We start from the raw sequence: 17,500 nt of genomic DNA, 5'->3' as shown, positions 1-17,500 counted from the left end.
GTCTCTCTCTCCACCACTTATCTATCGCTCTCATTGTGTATTCGGTCACTTTCAGGCGCTGCCTCGTGTTCACTTAACGGAGTTGGACTATCGATTAGATTTTAAAGCTAGGACTGAGGACAGGTGACCACATCTGATAAAGATGCACTGTTTTCTTTGTGCTGGTGTGAGAGTTTAAATGGCCAAGCTGACCAGTACAGACCATTTTCACAAGCAAGCGACACCTAAATTCTCTGCTCGACTCACATCATGAGAAAACTGATATGGTGCAAGCCAGGTGATGGTCTGTCCCAGCACGTCTGCCTGGTAATAGATGCCTTTAATGGATAGAAAAACCTGTCAACAAAAAAAAAAACGATACTAGTGAACGATTAGCAGATTAGCAGACCATCATTTCAGCTTCAAATATTCAGGGCAAAGAGGACAGCAAATAATTAGGACACATTTATTAGACGTTTTTATTTATGTGGTCCGATCACTGCTGCAGGTTATAAAACAGCAGTAACGAAGATCTGCCTTTAGCCATCTAACATAAAACATCGTACCTTTCTGAGCGAGCGTGATGCGATGATGTAGTTCATCCACTCCACGCTGAGTCTGCGGCACAGCTGGATGGTTTGCACGTGACACTTCCCGGTGCGAGCGAACGTAGAGAAGAGGAAGGCCATGGACAGAGCATCGTCCAAGTCCCGCAGAGCGTCGATGAAGGTCGGATACCTGACAGAAAGACATGAAAGGAAACGGTGCAGTGATGTAACGTGTAAACTGCTCCCTCTGGTGGTGAGAAATGGTAGTGCGTCCCACTCACCTCTCCTTCACGATGTGGTCCAGTTTGTACGAGGGTTTGTTTTCTTTCAGCCTCTCGACCGAGCCCCATTCTGCCTTTCCGTACGCTTTCCGCAGTTTACGCACAAATATCTGACAGAGGGAACAACAGCAAGAGAAGATTTACATGTGAAATATACCATCGGATGAACATGATGAGAAATGATTAGTACAAATAGTCTCTAAGTGTTTTATTCCTCTTACACCACAAATTCATTTAAACAAATGTATTTTTGTCAGTCGTTTTTTTTCCTTCTCTCTTCCGTTCTCAGTGCTCTCTCACCTTGTACTCTCTGAACTTCCTGACGACGGGCTCGTGTAAGAGGAAGCGAATGTCTTTCAGCAGGTAGAAAGTCCTCTGAGCCGTGGAGCCCTTGTTGACCTTCTTCTTGTGTTTGGGTTCATGCGGGTAAATTCCTTTCAAGATGCACAAACGTCTGCACACAAAGGAGATCAAAATCATCCTCCTCCTCAACACCATCACCACCAACCATCGCCATCATATCACCACCATCCTCATCATCATCTTTATCACCATTACTACATCATCATCACCATCCTTAAAACCATTATCTCCATTACCATTATCACATTACCATCATCATCATTACATTATCACCATCTTCATCACCATTACATCAACACCATCCTCATCCTCCCTATTACCACCAACACCACCATCCTCATCCCAATCATCCCTTTAATCATCCCCATCACCATTCTCATAAAAAAAATTATAATAATAAATAAGTAAATAAAAATAATACAAATGTTTCCATATCATGATATTTACCTGAAATCAGCCAAACTCAGGCTCAGCTTCTTGCGTGCTTTGTTCCTGCTGATGTAGTTGGTCGCTGATCCGCTCTCATACTGTGGAGAAAGAAGATACGTCACACACACACACACACACACACACACACACACACCATATACGTGTCACAAGCTCATAAACCTAATATCAATGTATTCTAAAGAAGTGCATAAAAAAGCAGCATTCAAGAAAGAGAATAGAAGGACATCTCTGAGACGAATGCTCGTTATTCATTGAAATGTCCACTTTCATAGCATAAAAACCCCACACACTTTCTCTTTATTCATTCTAGAGCTTTCTCCCTTTCATTCCTTCCATCTTTCCCTTTTCTTTCTCTATTTTTGTTTTCTGGCAGTTATCATCTGTTCATATTGACGTCTTTCCTTTATCTTCATTTCTAGCAGTCATTTTTCTTCATTCTTCAGTTTCCTTTCTTTTTCTCAATTTTTTTTCCATTCTCAAGCTTTCCTTCACTTCTTTATCCAGTGTAAACACTCTTACAGCTGAACCTGACATAAATTCTGTCATATCCAGTTTGATAAACAAGGCTGTATTTGTTATAAAATGTCATGCTGCTTTATAGAGAAAGGTTTATATACTAAATGACCAAACACTTTCCTGCAGTCTGGACAAATGCGGTAAAATAAACACAACAACAAATGACTAAAATATTAATAATAATAATAATTATTGTGATGGTTTTCACACAGAAAAATAATAATAATTATTAAGGTGATGGTTTACACAAAAAAATATTTATTGTTTATTATTATTATTATAATAATGGTGTTTTTCTTTCACACAAAAAAATTAAAAATGATACCCAAGTATTTAGTATTTAATTGACTTGAGATTTTTATCTATGTGTGTATTATTATTATTATTATTATTATTATTATTATTATTATTAATGTGATGTTTTCACACACACACACACACACAAATAATAATAATTATTATTAATTATTATTATGGCAATGGTTTTCATACACTATAAAATAAAATAAAACTATTATTATTATTATTATTATTATTATAATTATTATTATTATAACAGTGATTTTTTCACACCAAAAAATGATACCCTAGCATTTAGTATTTAATTGATTTGGGATTTTTATGTGTGTGTTATAATAATAATAATAATAATAATAATAATAATAATAATAATAATAATAATAACAACACACATAAAAATCCCAAATCAATTAAATACTAAATGCTAGGGTATCATTTTTTGGTGTGAAAAAATCTGTTATAATAATAATAATAATAATAATAATAATAATAATAATAATGACTCAAAAGACATTGCGATGCTTAAATTAGATAAAAGTAAATTTTAATTATTAATTACATATTCAAAAGGTAATTAAATAAATAAAGTTTAATCTATAAAATCACATTTCTATTATAATGTTCTATATAATAATACCCCTTAATAAACCCTTAACACGGTAAGTTTTCTCTCTAATGTGATGATTTCATGGTTTAACTCGAACACCATGAGTTTATTGCTGTTATTCTTCACACAGCACCACATGCTGTAGAGCAGAAACTCCTCATGAGTCCTTTCAGCTCCTGACATCAGTATAAACAGACGTTATAACCACATAAGTGATAAAACTGAGAATATTCAGCACCAGTAAAGTGTTTATTTTCTCTATAACGACTTATTTAACAACGACAACACAAACAACAACAACACAAACAACAACAACACAAACATCGGCCCAAAGCTACACAAAACTCTACTCACCTTTTTCTTCTGTAAACCTCCCATTGTGGACACTCACACACGGCTGCTGGACTGCACACACTCACACACACACACTCACACACTAACACACACACACACACACACACACACAATACACACGGTGATTTATTTATTAATAAAATAAAACAACTGAACACCAGAACACACAGCCAGCAGGGCTCCGTGCACATGTGCTCTGAGTGACGTCAATAAACTGCGACAGAAGGACCGCTGTATGTGTCAGGGTGCACGAGGGAGAGCCTGACTAAAATAAAACATTTTAATCTTAATATACAAGTTATTCCTTTGCTTTATATTTTACTTTTTGTCTTTGTTTCTTTATTTATGTTTATTTTTGTTATTATTAGTATTATTACTGTTATTATTATTACTATTGTTATTATTATTATTATTATTATTATTATTATTATTATTATTATTATTATTATTATTATTGTTATTATTATTATTATTTACTTTCATTCATTCATTCATTCATTCATTCATTCATTCATTCATTCATCTAGTTATTTATTTATTTATTTATTTATCTATCTATCTATCTATCTATCTATCTATCTATCTATCTATCTATCTATCTATCTATCTATCTATTTATTTTAATTAATTTATTTCCTATTTATTTTATATATCCTTAGCACTCATTGTCTCAGCTTTTATCCCTTCTTTTTTCTTGTTAGCTTGCTCTTTCTTTCTTTCTTTCTTTCTTTCTTTCTTTCTTTCTTTCTTTCTTTCTTTCTTTCTTTCTTTCTTATTCCATCTCTGTGATAAAGGAATTGATATATTCAACCTTTACACAGAGAATCTACAGTACATATTTTGCATATTTTATTATTTTTTGTTTGTTTTTGTTTTTCTTCTTTTAATCAATAAAATATAAATGATTAAATGATAGAGCTGCAGAACACTGAACTGTTCACTGATCTTTTATTTTTCCATGTTGATTTTCTCTAAACTATTTCCTGAGTGTCAGATTGATAACCAACACTGATGTGCTGAAAACCACATAATTAGATAAAGAGCTGCTGGGAGAACGGGGGGGGGGGGGGGGGGGGGAGGAAGGGAGAGAGGAAGGCAAAGAGAGAGAGAGGAAGGGAGAGAGAGAGAAAGAGAGGGAGAGAGAAAGAGAGAGAGGGAGAGGGGGAGATACAGACAGACAGACAGACAGACAGACAGACAGACAGAGAAAGACTCGGAAAGAGGCTCATTCTTTTCACTGTTGTAATTTCTCAGGTGGATACAACAATTTACCCAACATGGGATTTTTCAAGTTCTTCAAAGAGTTTTTTCTGGATTTCTGGGATTATGAGACCCCGAAGATTATGATAGTGAAGAACAGGAGACTGGGTGTCATTTACAGATCCGTACAGCTTCTGGTCATCACATATTTCATTTGGTAATTATATGCATGTAACCTACTGAGATGTAGAAATATTTCTGTCCACCACCTCAGTGTCTATTATTATTATTATTATTATTATTATTATTATTATTATTATTATTATTATTATTATTATAACATACATATATAATCAGATCATTATATTGTAATAGAATATGGTAGAAATATAATAAAAGTAAAAGTAATAAAAAAATTTTATATAGTATAAGGAAAGTAAAGTAAATATACTTACAAATGTAAAAATAAATAAATAAATAAATAAATAAGAATTCACATCTGAATAACAAGGAGTCTGTCAAAAAAAATGTATTTAAATTTATCTTCATTATTATTATTTTTGCACATAAATTGAGAGCAATAATGTTTAAATCCATCATTTAATTGCTTTCTCTAAAAGACAGTAAAGTGTTTGCTAGGCTAGTTTTTCTATCTTTTTTATGTAGTATACTGTATATAATTTTTTCATGTCTTTTCTTTTCTTTTAATGCTGTGAATCTAAATAAAGCCTTTATGAGCTTTATTTGATTTGATCATCTGTAGAAAGATGGAAGATGCACTTTAATGAATAACAGACAAGCAATGTTTTAAATAATAGTACAGACCACGAGCTTTATTCTCAGGTTCAGTCGGTGTTCTGAGAAATGAATTAACGGCGTCGTGAAAGAGCAATTTAATGAAGAAAATTCAATTTCATTCCTGACTGCCATTAGACTCACAGTAAGTGCTGCTCTTTGTTCATGTCTGTAACCCAGACGCGGTGTTTACTGGGATAAAGACACGTATTACAGTGTTACACAGGACTGAGAAGGTTAAAGGTGCAGTCTGTCATTTGTTTTTCAGTTACTGAACAAAGTGAACCGAGGGAACTGGATGATTTGTTCATATTAACACCTTCCTACTGTTTTTATGAACTCTTTCCTTTCCATTTATTAATACTGGAGTGAGGCCGAATCCAGAAAAGCATGGAAACAATTTCCACACAATAATGAATGAATGAATTAATTGAATCAAAGACATAGATTTTTAAGTGTAGTTTTAAAAAATGTTCTGTTTTTTTTTTTAACTCAGAAAGATCTTTAAGTTAAACTGCTGAACGAATAAATACGAAGCTGATTTACAGTATTTTACTGATTTTACAAAATTATTGGAAATATCATAAAAATAAACTTAATAAAAAGAAAGAAAGAAAGAAAGAAAGAAAGAAAGAAAGAAAGAAAGAAAGAAAGAAAGTGTGTGAGAGGGTGTGTGTGTGTGTGTGTGTGTGTGTTTGTGCGTGTGAGAGTGTGTGTGAGTGAGTGACAGTGTGAAAGGGTGTGTGCGTGTGTGTGTGTGTGTGTGCATGTGTGAGTGTGTTTGTGTGAGTGTGTGTTTGTGTGTGTGAGAGTGTGAGTGAGTGAGAGTGTGTGAGGGTGTGTGCGTGTGTGAGTGAGTGTGTGTGTGAGTGAGTGAGAGTGTGTTTGTTTGAGTGTGTGTGAGTGAGTGAGAGTGTGTGAGTGAGTGAGTGAGTGAGAGTGTGTGAGGGTGTACGTGTGTGAACGTGTGTGTGTGTGTGTGTGTGTGTGTGTGTGTGTGTGTGAGTACGTGAGAGTGTTTGAGGGTGTGTGAGTGTGTGTTTGTGTGTGTGAGAGTGTGTGTGAGTATGTGTGTGCATGTGTGAGTGCGTGAGAGTGTATGAGGGTGTGTGTGTGTGTGTGTGTGTGTGTGTGTGTGAGTGTGTGTTTGTTTGTGAGAGAGTGTATGTGCATGAGAGTGTGTGTGTATGTGCATGAGAGTGTGTGAGGGTGTGTGAGGGTGTGTGTGTGTGTGTGTGTGATTGCACACTGCACTGAATTTGCCCCAGCCCAGAGCATCCCCAGGCCCCTGTTAGATAACTGGATAAAATCTTCACATCATTCTTTGGAATAGTGTGAACAGAATGAATGTGACAGTTTGTTGTGTTGAATGTGAGGTGACTGGAGCAACATGAGCTCAGTGAGCTTCATCACGTCTTCACGTCTTCACATCATCCATTATCTTACTATTAAGAATATCCTCAGGTGTTAAATCATTAGTTATCGTCTATGCTTCCTGGCCACAGGTATGTGTTCATCAGTCAGAAGGCGTATCAGGACACCGAGGACCGTCCAGAGAGTTCTGTCTACACTGAGATGAGAGGAGTGGCCATACTGGGAGACAGCGTACAGGACACGACCGAGTACGCCAAGCCTTCTGAGGTGAGAGAGGAGACAAGACACAACACAACACAACACAACACAACACAACACAACACAACACAACACAACACAACACACAAACTGACCTTATTTACTGTCCAGTGTCACCCAAATGAGGATGAGGTTCCCTTCTGAGTCGGGTTCCTCTCAAGGTTTCTTCCTCATATCTTCTCAGAGGGTTTTTCCTCAACACCATAAACTTAAAGTAGCTTAATGTTAATAGTAACTTAATGTTAACTTTATACATTTTATTATTATTTTTTTTATTTATAGTTTCTATACTTCTGTAAAAATGCTGTGAGATAATGTGAAATGAACAAACACACACTCACACACACACACACACACACACACACACACACACGCACACACACACACACACACGTGTGGAAAAACTGGTTCTTGTTCTCCTCTCAGACTTCTTTGTATTTATTTCCCAGGGTGGTGATGTCATCAGTACTATACTGAGAAGGGAGGTGACACACAACCAAAGACAGAGCACGTGTGCTGAGGTAAACCCACACACACATATACGTACACACACACACACACACACACACACACACACACACACACACACACACACACACACACACACACACACACACACACACACACACAACATTTTAATCTTATTTCTCAAATCACACTAGTATCCAGGTCATGTATATTTCAGGACAGATATAAACCCAAGACCTTAATTAATGAATGACTTTGTGTAATTTTAACAACTGAACACACATCAGTCGTGTTCTGATGCTACTTGCTGCTTTGTGCATGTGTGTGTGTGTGTTTACTAAGCATTTCAACATCCCGAATGCAAACTGCACATCGGATGCAGACTGCGTCCCGGGCGAGCTGGACTTCGACAGTCATGGTGAGGATTCCAGGACTGAACAAGGACTGAATAATGAGCTTTTTTGTATCACAGCTCTGTGGTCAGAGGTTTGACTCCTGACTCTGCCATCTGTTTGTATGTTTTCCCTGCTTTGGGATTTCCTCCGGGTTCTTCAGTTTCCTCTCTCTGTCCAAAGACATGCACTGGTGGTTGATTGGCATCTCTAAACTGTCCACAAATGTGTGTGTGTATGTGTGCAACCTGCCTCACCTGGGATAAACTCCAGGGTCTCTGCTACTCTAGATAGATAGATAGATAGATAGATAGATAGATAGATAGATAGATAGATAGATAGATAGATAGATAGATAGATAGATAGATAGATAGATAGGTAGGTAGGTAGGTAGGTAGGTAGGTAGGTAGGTAGGTAAGTAGATAGATAGATAGATAGATAGATAGATAGATAGATAGATAGATAGATAGATAGATAGATAGATAGATAGATAGATAGATAGATAGATAGATAGATAGATAGATAAATAAACTGTAGCAATTCATTCAACATCAGGGAATAATCCAGAAAATAATCAAACCAACTTCAGCTTCAGTTAACCTTCAGCTATCTAAAGAACCTCTGAGGAACTCCCTTATTACCCTCTAAGGTAATAAGGTTTCATTAACCCTCGCCTTTCATTACAGGTCAGAGAACAGGCCACTGTGTGCCTTACTATAATTACACCTTTAAAACCTGCGAGATCAAGAGCTGGTGTCCGATCGAGGAAGTCGCAGCGGAGATGTGAGTGCGATTTTGTATGCTGTGTTCTATAGTTCAAAACAAACGGATAAAAACAACAACAACAACAACAAAAAAGAATAAGTCTGCGATTTGTTTTCGTTTTGTTTCCACAGAGAGCCACCGCTGGAAGAAGCCATCAACTTCACCGTCTTCATAAGGAACTCCATCCACTTCCCGAAGTTCAAAGTGCTCAGGTGAGTCTCCTGAATTCCAGTCAAGTTGGATGATTCCCAGCCGTCAGCCAGCTCTCGGATCAACCACCAACCTGACGGATATGAAGGCTGGTTAGAAAAAAAAGTGATAGTTCCATGATACGTGAAAACAACCAATCACATCTTTTCACACAGTTACATCACAGAGTAGAAATAAAACACACTCTGGAGAAAAAAAAACCAAATGAACACTCAACCCTCTTCCACATACAAGTGAAGGGATATGTGTGTGCACAATCTCTCTCTCTATGTCACACACACGCACACACACACACACACAAACACACACACACCATGTAAACAGATAATACAGAAGTAAGCGTGAATAGATAAATAAACAGATATAAATGTACAGATTTATTCGTGTAACGATTTGGGCATCGTCTCAAAGCAGCTTTAAAGATCATAAGAAATATAGTAGAAAGATTAATATTAGATTTATATTTAAATGTGTTTGTATTTATCCCTAATGAGGGAGCCTGAGGTGTCTGTGGTGAGGAAAAACTCCTTTAGATGGAAGAGGAAGAAACCTTGAGAGGAACCAGACTCAAAAGTGAACCTCATCCTCATTTAAGTGACACAGGAGGGTGTGATTATAACCTGTTATAAACACCACAGTGTTATTATGAATAATGTCCTTTCTACGGTCGGATACAATCTGACATCTGTGTATCGACGAGGAGGTTTTTGTCCTGAAGACAACATTTAGATTTATTTAAATATATTATTATAATATATAATATTAAATATATAATATTATTTAACGTTCGTATAACATACTTGTGTTGTGTAGTTTGTGGGGAAAAAGAAAATAGTTTTATCATAGTAACCTTTTTCAGAGGAAGCCAGAAGGAGTCCAAGCATTACAAAGGCACCGGTTTCCATAGAACCACCTCCGAATTGTAAACACACGCAACAGCCTGCATTAAAAAACATTCAATGGCAAAAAAAACTCAATTTTCTCCATCGCTGAAGGGTGAACATCAAACCAAGGAAGCCGAAGAAGCTCCTGCGGTGTCATTACCACCCCGAGACCAACCCCTACTGCCCCGTGTTCAGACTCGGATACATCGCCCATCAGGCTCGAGAGAAATTCAGCGAACTCTGCAAAACTGTGAGTCAGCACTTATTAGATCAGAAGCTATGGATAAAATGTCCACTTTTTGTAAATAAATTCAAGAGCTTAACTAAGGGGAAATTCGGGGAGAAAAGAAAACAAACCTGCGATTCGTACAATTTAATAAACGTCTTTACTTCACACACGTCGACTGGTTACAGCTACCGGAGCTTAAGTGATAACCGGAACAAACGGGGTGTGCGGTTATAGGAAAATAATCAACATTAAAGGTACCAAACAACAGACTTCAGGATTCATTTACAGTACAGACCAAAAGTTTGGACACCCCTTCTCATCCAAAGAGTTTTCTTTATTTTCATGACTATGAAAATTGTAGATTCACACTGAAGGCATCAAAACTATGAATTAACACGTGTGGAATTATATACGTACATAACAAAAAGTGTGAAACAACTGAAAATATGTCATATTCTAGGTTCTTCTAAAGTAGCCACCTTTTGCTCTGATTACTGCTTTGCACACTCTTGGCATTCTCTTGATGAGCTTCAAGAGGTCGTCACCTGAAATGGTCTTCTAACAGTCTTGAAGGAGTTCCCAGAGATGCTTAGCACTTGTTGGCCCTTTTGCCTTCACTCTGAGGTCCAGCTCACCCCAAACCATCTCGATCAGGGTTCAGGTCCGGTGACTGTGGAGGCCAGGTCATCTGGTGCAGCACCCCATCACTCTCCTTCATGGTCAAATAGCCCTTACACAGCCTGGAGGTGTGTTTGGGGTCATTGTCCTGTTGAAAAGGTGGTGTGTCCAAACTTTTGGAAGGTGTGTCCAAACTTTTGGTCTGTACTGTATATAGAGACTTCTTTAATCTTTTCTTGTGTTTATCTTTTAAGGCTCAAACCTGACCTTTGACCATGTTGGTAAACAAAACTAAATACGTTTCTTCACCATTCAGTAACTTAAGATGATAACTGGAATAAATATACCATTAGATTTAAAAAATCTGGCAGACATCCTTATCCAATTTACATATTATAACTTAGCAACTGAGGATTAAGGGCCTTGCTCAGGGGCCCAGCGGAAGCAGATAACGAACCGGGGTTTGGACTCACAACCTCCCAGTTGGTAGTCCAACACTAACCACTGTACAACCTACTGCAGTTTATTCATGAGCTTGGGGGTATGCAGTTATAGGAAAATAATCAATGACCAGGTGGTGTGACACAACCTGAATCTAAACATTTATTTATACATGAATTAAAACAATTCCTGCAAAATGGCTTTGGGAAACTCAGTGTGTCATTATTACTGAAGTAATTTTCCTCTTCTTCAGGGCGGAGTGATCGGAGCTTTTATTAACTGGAACTGCGACTTTGATGTCGATCCTTCGGAATGCGTTCCTACTTACTCGTTCCGGAGGTTAGACCTTAGGAAAACCCTGACCAGCTCGGGTTACCACTACAGGTACAGCACGACTCTCCTCAATCAGCCTCTAACTATTCTGGAAATATATCATTCATACTGCTTGTCTATTTGTATGTTCCCTGGCGGTCCATGCGACTGACCCAGACCCCGGTGTTCCATGCGACTGACCCAGACCCAGCTGGTCCATGCGACTGACCCAGACGATCCATGTGAAGGACCCAGACCCAGGTGGTCCATGCGACCGACCCAGACCCATGTGGTCCATGCGACCGACCCAGACCAAGGTGGTCCATGCGATTGACCCAGACCCCGGTGTTCCATGCGACTGACCCAGACCCAGCTGGTCCATGCGACTGACCCAGACGATCCATGTGACTGACCCAGACCCAGGTGGTCCATGCGACCGACCTAGACCCAGGTGGTCCATGCGACCGACCCAGACCCAGGTGGTCCATGCGACCGACCCAGATCCCGGTGGTCCATGTGACCGACCCAGATCCTGGTGGTCCATGTGACCGACCCAGATCCTGGTGGCCCATGCAACTGACCCAGACCCAGTTGGTCCATGAGACCGACCCAGACCCAGGTGGTCCATGAGACCGACCCAGACCCAGGTGGTCCATGAGACCGACCCAGACCCAGGTGGTCCTTGCGACCGACCCAGACCCAGGTGGTCCATGCGACCGACCCAGACCCAGTTTTTAAAAAAATTTTTTTAGTGTATTAAAATGTTTACCAGTATAGTACAGATATATATAACGGAAACATTAACCGTGGACAAAATTTCAGTGACATCATCTAATTTTATAATAAATATATTTATGTATAAATTCTGTCAGTATTTCAAGTGCTGTGAAACAACGAGCTTCCTCGCATAAGGGCGGTTACTTGGATCTGTATCAGAACAGCGGCTCTCTGATCTGATGTCATCTTTAGATTTTGTACAATTGCAGTTATATGGGAAGTTGGAAAATTCTGTTTAAAAACAAGATACACCAGGAATCATCCATCTATTTGTTTTTGTTTTTAAACCAGACGTTAAACCCTTTTTTACCAGTAGACTTGATTTCATTCTGCCGGTGGAATCAAACTTATTTTTAATCAGTATAAACTAATGAATTATTTTCTTTCTGAATCTGATGTAAAATAAGTCAGGACTTTTCCCTCTGTTGATAAACTTACACTGAATTTTAGTGGTTGAAGTTTAAACCCCTTCAAATTTTAGATTCTTATTAACAAATACTTTGGGCATCTCAGAGAGCAGAAATGGGTTTGATATCACAGTTTACTTTGAAGATACAAACATCTGTGTTGAAGAAAATTAGTCTAGTATTCTAGGGAAAAACAAAAATATTTATGAAAGACAATATATATACAGTACAGACCAAAAGTTTGGACACACACCTTCTCATTCAGAGTTTTCTTTATTTTCATGACTATGAAAATTGTAGATTCACACTGAAGGCATCAAAACTATGAATTAACACGTGTGGAATTATATACGTACATAACAAAAAAGTGTGAAACAACTGAAAATATGTCATATTCTAGGTTCTTCTAAAGTAGCCACCTTTTGCTTTGATTACTGCTTTGCACACTCTTGGCATTCTCTTGATGAGCTTCAAGAGGTCGTCACCTGAAATGGTCTTCTAACAGTCTTGAAGGAGTTCCCAGAGATGCTTAGCACTTGTTGGCCCTTTTGCCTTCACTCTGTGGTCCTGCTCACCCCAAACCATCTCGATCGGGTTCAGGTCCGGTGACTGTGGAGGCCAGGTCATCTGGTGCAGCACCCCATCACTCTCCTTCATGGTCAAATAGCCCTTACACAGCCTGGAGGTGTGTTTGGGGTCATTGTCCTGTTGAAAAGGTGGTGTGTCCAAACTTTTGGAAGGTGTGTCCAAACTTTTGTTCTGTACTGTATATGAGCTTCACATTAAACACCACTGTGGAGTGAGACATGCCAAAGACATTCAATACTGAACATAGACACAACAAAACAGCAGCAAACTCCACCGCTATATACTGTAGTTTTCACAGTGGATATGAAAGCAGATGTAAACATGTATATAAACGGCTTAGATACATTTTGTTCATTATTCAGGAATTTCCTCTAAATATTTAGTATATAGTTTTTTCCCCCCAGGTTTGCCAAGTACTACTACAAGAACGGAGTGGAGTACAGATCACTTATAAAAGCGTTCGGGATTCGTTTGGATGTCATCGTACACGGCCATGTAAGATGAGATTACTGAAAGCTCTTTACCTGATGGACTGCATTATACACTGTGACTGTGAACTGGTTGTTGCTATAATAATAATAATAATAATAATAATAATAATAATAATAATAATAATAATTGCTATTGTTGTTTTTATTATTATTAATAATAATAATAATAATAATAATAATAATAATAATAATAATAATAATAAATGAAAAATTTAAATCAAGATTTAATTTTTTTTCTCTGCTATATTATTTGGCTGATTTATTAAAATATTTTTTTGTCCTATATGATAATTATAATATATCACAGCGCTGCTGAATTCTCAAATCTAATTGGTCAGAAGGTATTTATAGTTATTACATGATTACATTGACGTGATTGTACAAATGCCTGCTTTTTATTACCGAAGGATATCGACGTGATCGTATATACGATTGTCTGTTTCCATAGTAACAGCAATTTAGTGGAAGGAGTCTCCAGTGTCAGTGCTATGGAACAGAGATAAAGCTGTAATGCTACATTTGCTAGTTCCTACTTCTGGTTGCCATAGCAATCACACGGAGCAGTGGGTGGCGCAGCTACGCAGCTAGTATGTCACTTTTCATTACAAATCAGATTTCCTGATTTACTCTACCCTTTTCATTCCCATCAGAAGTCGCTGCCCTTCATGCATAAAGTGAAACTTCTCTCAAATTTGTCATGTCGCCGTGAGATGCCAATCAACCTACCATGCATTTGACGCTGTGAGCGCACGTAACGAACGTAGCAATACCAGATCTTATTAAAAAACTAGCTGGTGAGGGAACAAATAAAATAAATAAATAAATAAATCACAGGAACATGCAGACCTATGAACATTCCACAATCTTCTACCGCTTATCCGAACTACCTCGGGTCACGGGGAGCCGTGAGGCATCAACGGGCATCAAGGCAGGATACACCCTGGATGGAGTGCCAACCTATCACAGGGCACACACACACACTCTCATTCACTCACACACTATGGACAATTTCCCAGAGATGCCAATCAACCTACCATGCATGTCTTTGGACCAGGGAAGGAAACCGGAGTACCCGGAGGAAACCCCCGAGGCACGGGGGGAACATGCAAACTCCACACACACGAGGCGGAGGTGGGAATCGAACCCCCAACCCTAGAGGTGTGAGACAAACGTGCTAACCACTAAGCCACCGTGCCAGCACAAATGTAACAGTAATGGGATAAAACATACAATGTGGTGATATAAAGACATATGGCCAAATGTTTGAGCAGAAATTGTCCTGTGTTCTTCTTGACTCAGATGAACCCGAAGTACATGACGTATTTTGACGCTGCAACGCTGGAATAAACTACTCCTTCCTTGCGATCTTCGCCCTCATCGTTTAATTTTCTTACAGTAGCACTGTCAGTATGATAACAATAAATACATTTCATATCAGTCCACGAAACGAAATCTTGTCATTGATCGTTTTCCTATAAAATGTTTTAGGATAATAAGATAAGAGTTATAAATAGGGCTCCAAGATTGCACCGCATCCATTAGTTACACTTGAAAAATGCTTTATTCTTTTTCAGGCAGGAAAATTTAGCCTCATCCCGACCATCATCAATGCGGTCACAGCCATGACCTCAGTGGGAATAGTAAGTATCTACTTTGATGATGCTAAAAGGATTAAAAACTCCTATACACGCTTTTATGGCGAGAACTGATCGTTCATCTCTCCACCCTTCCTATTTCTTTTCTCTCTTAGTGCTCCATCATCTGCGATTGGATCATGTTGACGTTTATCGATAAGAACGAGGTCTACAGTGGAAAGAAGTTTGACGACGTAAGTTAAAACCTCAGACCCTGAAGCACGTTGACATCCGCATTTCGTTTGCCTTGTACTCGTGCATGTGTAACGACAATAAAGTTGAATCTAATCTAATCTAATCTAATCTCAGTCTTTTGTGTATAGGATGATATCATTAATTATTGTGTTTTTAATCTTTAATAAAAAAACAGGTTACGAAGAACCCCAACCCACCAGTCGTCACGGAGCTCACTCTCACCAGTTACGGCTCCACCCACTCTGACCTCTCAGATGGGGTGCCATTGTGAGACTCCGCCCCCATCAGCCTGCTATGCCCAGATGACCGATCAGATTTTTTTTTTTTTACATAAAGGACATAAAGGATTCGCAAATGGACTTCTGCTTTGACCTACAGCATTCAAAATCTACATATGATCTAATCTGAATTAAAATACCGACTAATAATCTGGCTGTTATGTAGACGACTCATCAGCCCTCATGGTAATCTGACGTACATAATCCGATGTAGAACCTTAGACGTATATATTGTAAATAAAAGTCAAATCGACATAAATTGGGGAAGACCAATAAACCTCCTATAAAGTTCAGTGATATTTAGCACAAATGTTTCATGATTCTTCTTTACAAGCGCTCCGGTGGTTTGTCAGTCACATTTGAATCTAAAAAAATGGGAGAAAAAGTGACGACATTGACCAAGAAGGAAAAGCAGAGGTTGAAATGTTCCTGCTGGTCTCTCTTTCTCTCTCTCTCTGTCTCTCTTCCTCTTAATCTGATAACGATAGCTCTTCCTGTGAGATGAGCTCTCGTAATGACATCGAGGCGAAGCGCTGCTACATCCACCCGACAGATGCCAAAGTGTGATTAATAGAAGCGGATCGATTTTCCCCGAGCTCACACTTTTGAGGTTTATGGATCGACCTCAGAAGAGACTGGCTTAAAACCACACCTCTGCAGCAGACCGGGCAGCCGAGAGAAATCGGATCCCACATCGAGACGGAGAGCTTTTCTACAGGATTGTGCCTAAGAGGTTTGGTTTCTACCATTTACTCTTACTGTCCTCCAATGTTCGAAACAGGAAACTGAACCGGGCGGGACGAAGGATCGGTTTGTACCGATGACGTCAACATTCAGGTCTGATTAAGGGATTGATTGGAGGTGGGACTCGTAACGGCAGGTTAGTTTTCGTGCCTTTGGGATTGCAAAATAGTAGACACCGTTTACATGTTTATCTGGGTGAGTCTGACTCGTAACCCTAAGGTTGTGGGTTCAAGTCCCGGGCCGGCCACGACTGAGGTGCCCTTGAGAAAGGCACCGAACCTTGAGTGTGTGCACTTTGGATGGGTTAAACGCAGAGAACAAATTCTAAGTATGGGTCACCGTACTTAGCCGTATGTCACTCCTTTATTTTAGAAGTTTAAACCTTTCTCAACTTTGACATTGGTCGTTGTCGCTCACGTCGCAGTTCCATACACCATCTTCACCCCCAAACACCTTTAATTTTTCTCACAGATCATTTAGATTTGGGGGCACGGTGGCTCAGTGGTTAGCACGTTCGCCTCACACCTCCAGGGTTGGGGGTTCGATTCCCACCTCCTTCCCGCCTTGTGTGTGTGGAGTTTGCATGTTCTCCCCGTGCCTCGGGGGTTTCCTCCGGGTACTCCGGTTTCCTCCCCCGGTCCAAAGACATGCATGGTAGGTTGATTGGCATCTCTGGAAAATTGTCCAGAGTGTGTGAGTGAATTTTTCATCTTATAAATGTGCTGCAATTTTCTGTGAAGTCTTTCTACTAGATGTCGGAGTTAATTGTGGGATTTATGTTCATTCTACTACAAGGGCATTAGTGAGACCAGACACCGAGGAGGTCTGGGGATCAGTTCCAGTTCATCCCAAAGGTGTTAAGTGGGGTTGAGCTCCTCATGGAGTCATATTTGATCTAGATATCTATAAGGTGCTCCGATTCATCCACTGACCACAACAACAACCCTTCTTACCCCACTACAAAACTTAAAACAGGAAGTAACGTGAGTAGCTTAAGTGCTTGTCGTTAGAGCACAGGGTTAAATGCAGAGACGCGATTCTG

The 17,500-nt window shown here is 39.0% G+C and overlaps 2 protein-coding genes across 2 annotated transcripts in view; one reads left to right on the top strand and one right to left on the bottom strand.

Moving 5' to 3' along the window:
* pes (pescadillo) overlaps positions 1-3,618 on the bottom strand; it is a 12,572-nt gene extending 8,954 nt beyond the window's left edge. The window contains exons 1-6 of the mRNA XM_027162955.2: positions 3,399-3,618; positions 1,619-1,698; positions 1,109-1,262; positions 809-918; positions 546-717; positions 247-336 (exon numbers count right to left, since the gene is read on the bottom strand). Coding sequence (XP_027018756.2) covers positions 247-336; positions 546-717; positions 809-918; positions 1,109-1,262; positions 1,619-1,698; positions 3,399-3,422 — 630 coding nt within the window. The 5' untranslated portion in view covers positions 3,423-3,618. The remainder of the gene's footprint in view (positions 1-246; positions 337-545; positions 718-808; positions 919-1,108; positions 1,263-1,618; positions 1,699-3,398) is intronic.
* Positions 3,619-4,590: 972 nt separating this feature from the next.
* Positions 4,591-16,243, top strand: p2rx2 (purinergic receptor P2X, ligand-gated ion channel, 2). The gene is made up of 12 exons (XM_027162956.2): positions 4,591-4,815; positions 6,899-7,034; positions 7,475-7,546; positions 7,836-7,911; positions 8,572-8,668; positions 8,782-8,862; positions 9,856-9,994; positions 11,286-11,416; positions 13,521-13,611; positions 15,182-15,247; positions 15,358-15,435; positions 15,612-16,243. Exons 1-12 carry the CDS (start codon positions 4,676-4,678, stop codon positions 15,705-15,707), a joined length of 1,203 nt encoding a protein of 400 aa, XP_027018757.1. The 5' UTR covers positions 4,591-4,675; the 3' UTR covers positions 15,708-16,243.
* Positions 16,244-17,500: the final 1,257 nt, after the last annotated feature.

This window comes from Tachysurus fulvidraco, chromosome 9 (genome assembly GCF_022655615.1).
Source record: "Tachysurus fulvidraco isolate hzauxx_2018 chromosome 9, HZAU_PFXX_2.0, whole genome shotgun sequence".
NCBI lineage: Eukaryota > Metazoa > Chordata > Actinopteri > Siluriformes > Bagridae > Tachysurus > Tachysurus fulvidraco.
The sequence above is the reverse complement of the archived record's forward strand: the minus strand, read 5'-3'. Positions and strand labels throughout refer to the sequence as shown.

Excerpts from the sequence above, each read along its gene's own strand:
- p2rx2 (XM_027162956.2), top strand. The coding sequence starts at position 4,676 with ATGGGATTTTTCAAGTTCTTCAAAGAGTTTTTTCTGGATTTCTGGGAT. Across the intron at positions 7,912-8,571 it reads GCTGGACTTCGACAGTCATG|GTCAGAGAACAGGCCACTGT; the intron begins GTGAGGATTCCA and ends CTTTCATTACAG. Across the intron at positions 11,417-13,520 it reads AGCTCGGGTTACCACTACAG|GTTTGCCAAGTACTACTACA; the intron begins GTACAGCACGAC and ends TTTTCCCCCCAG.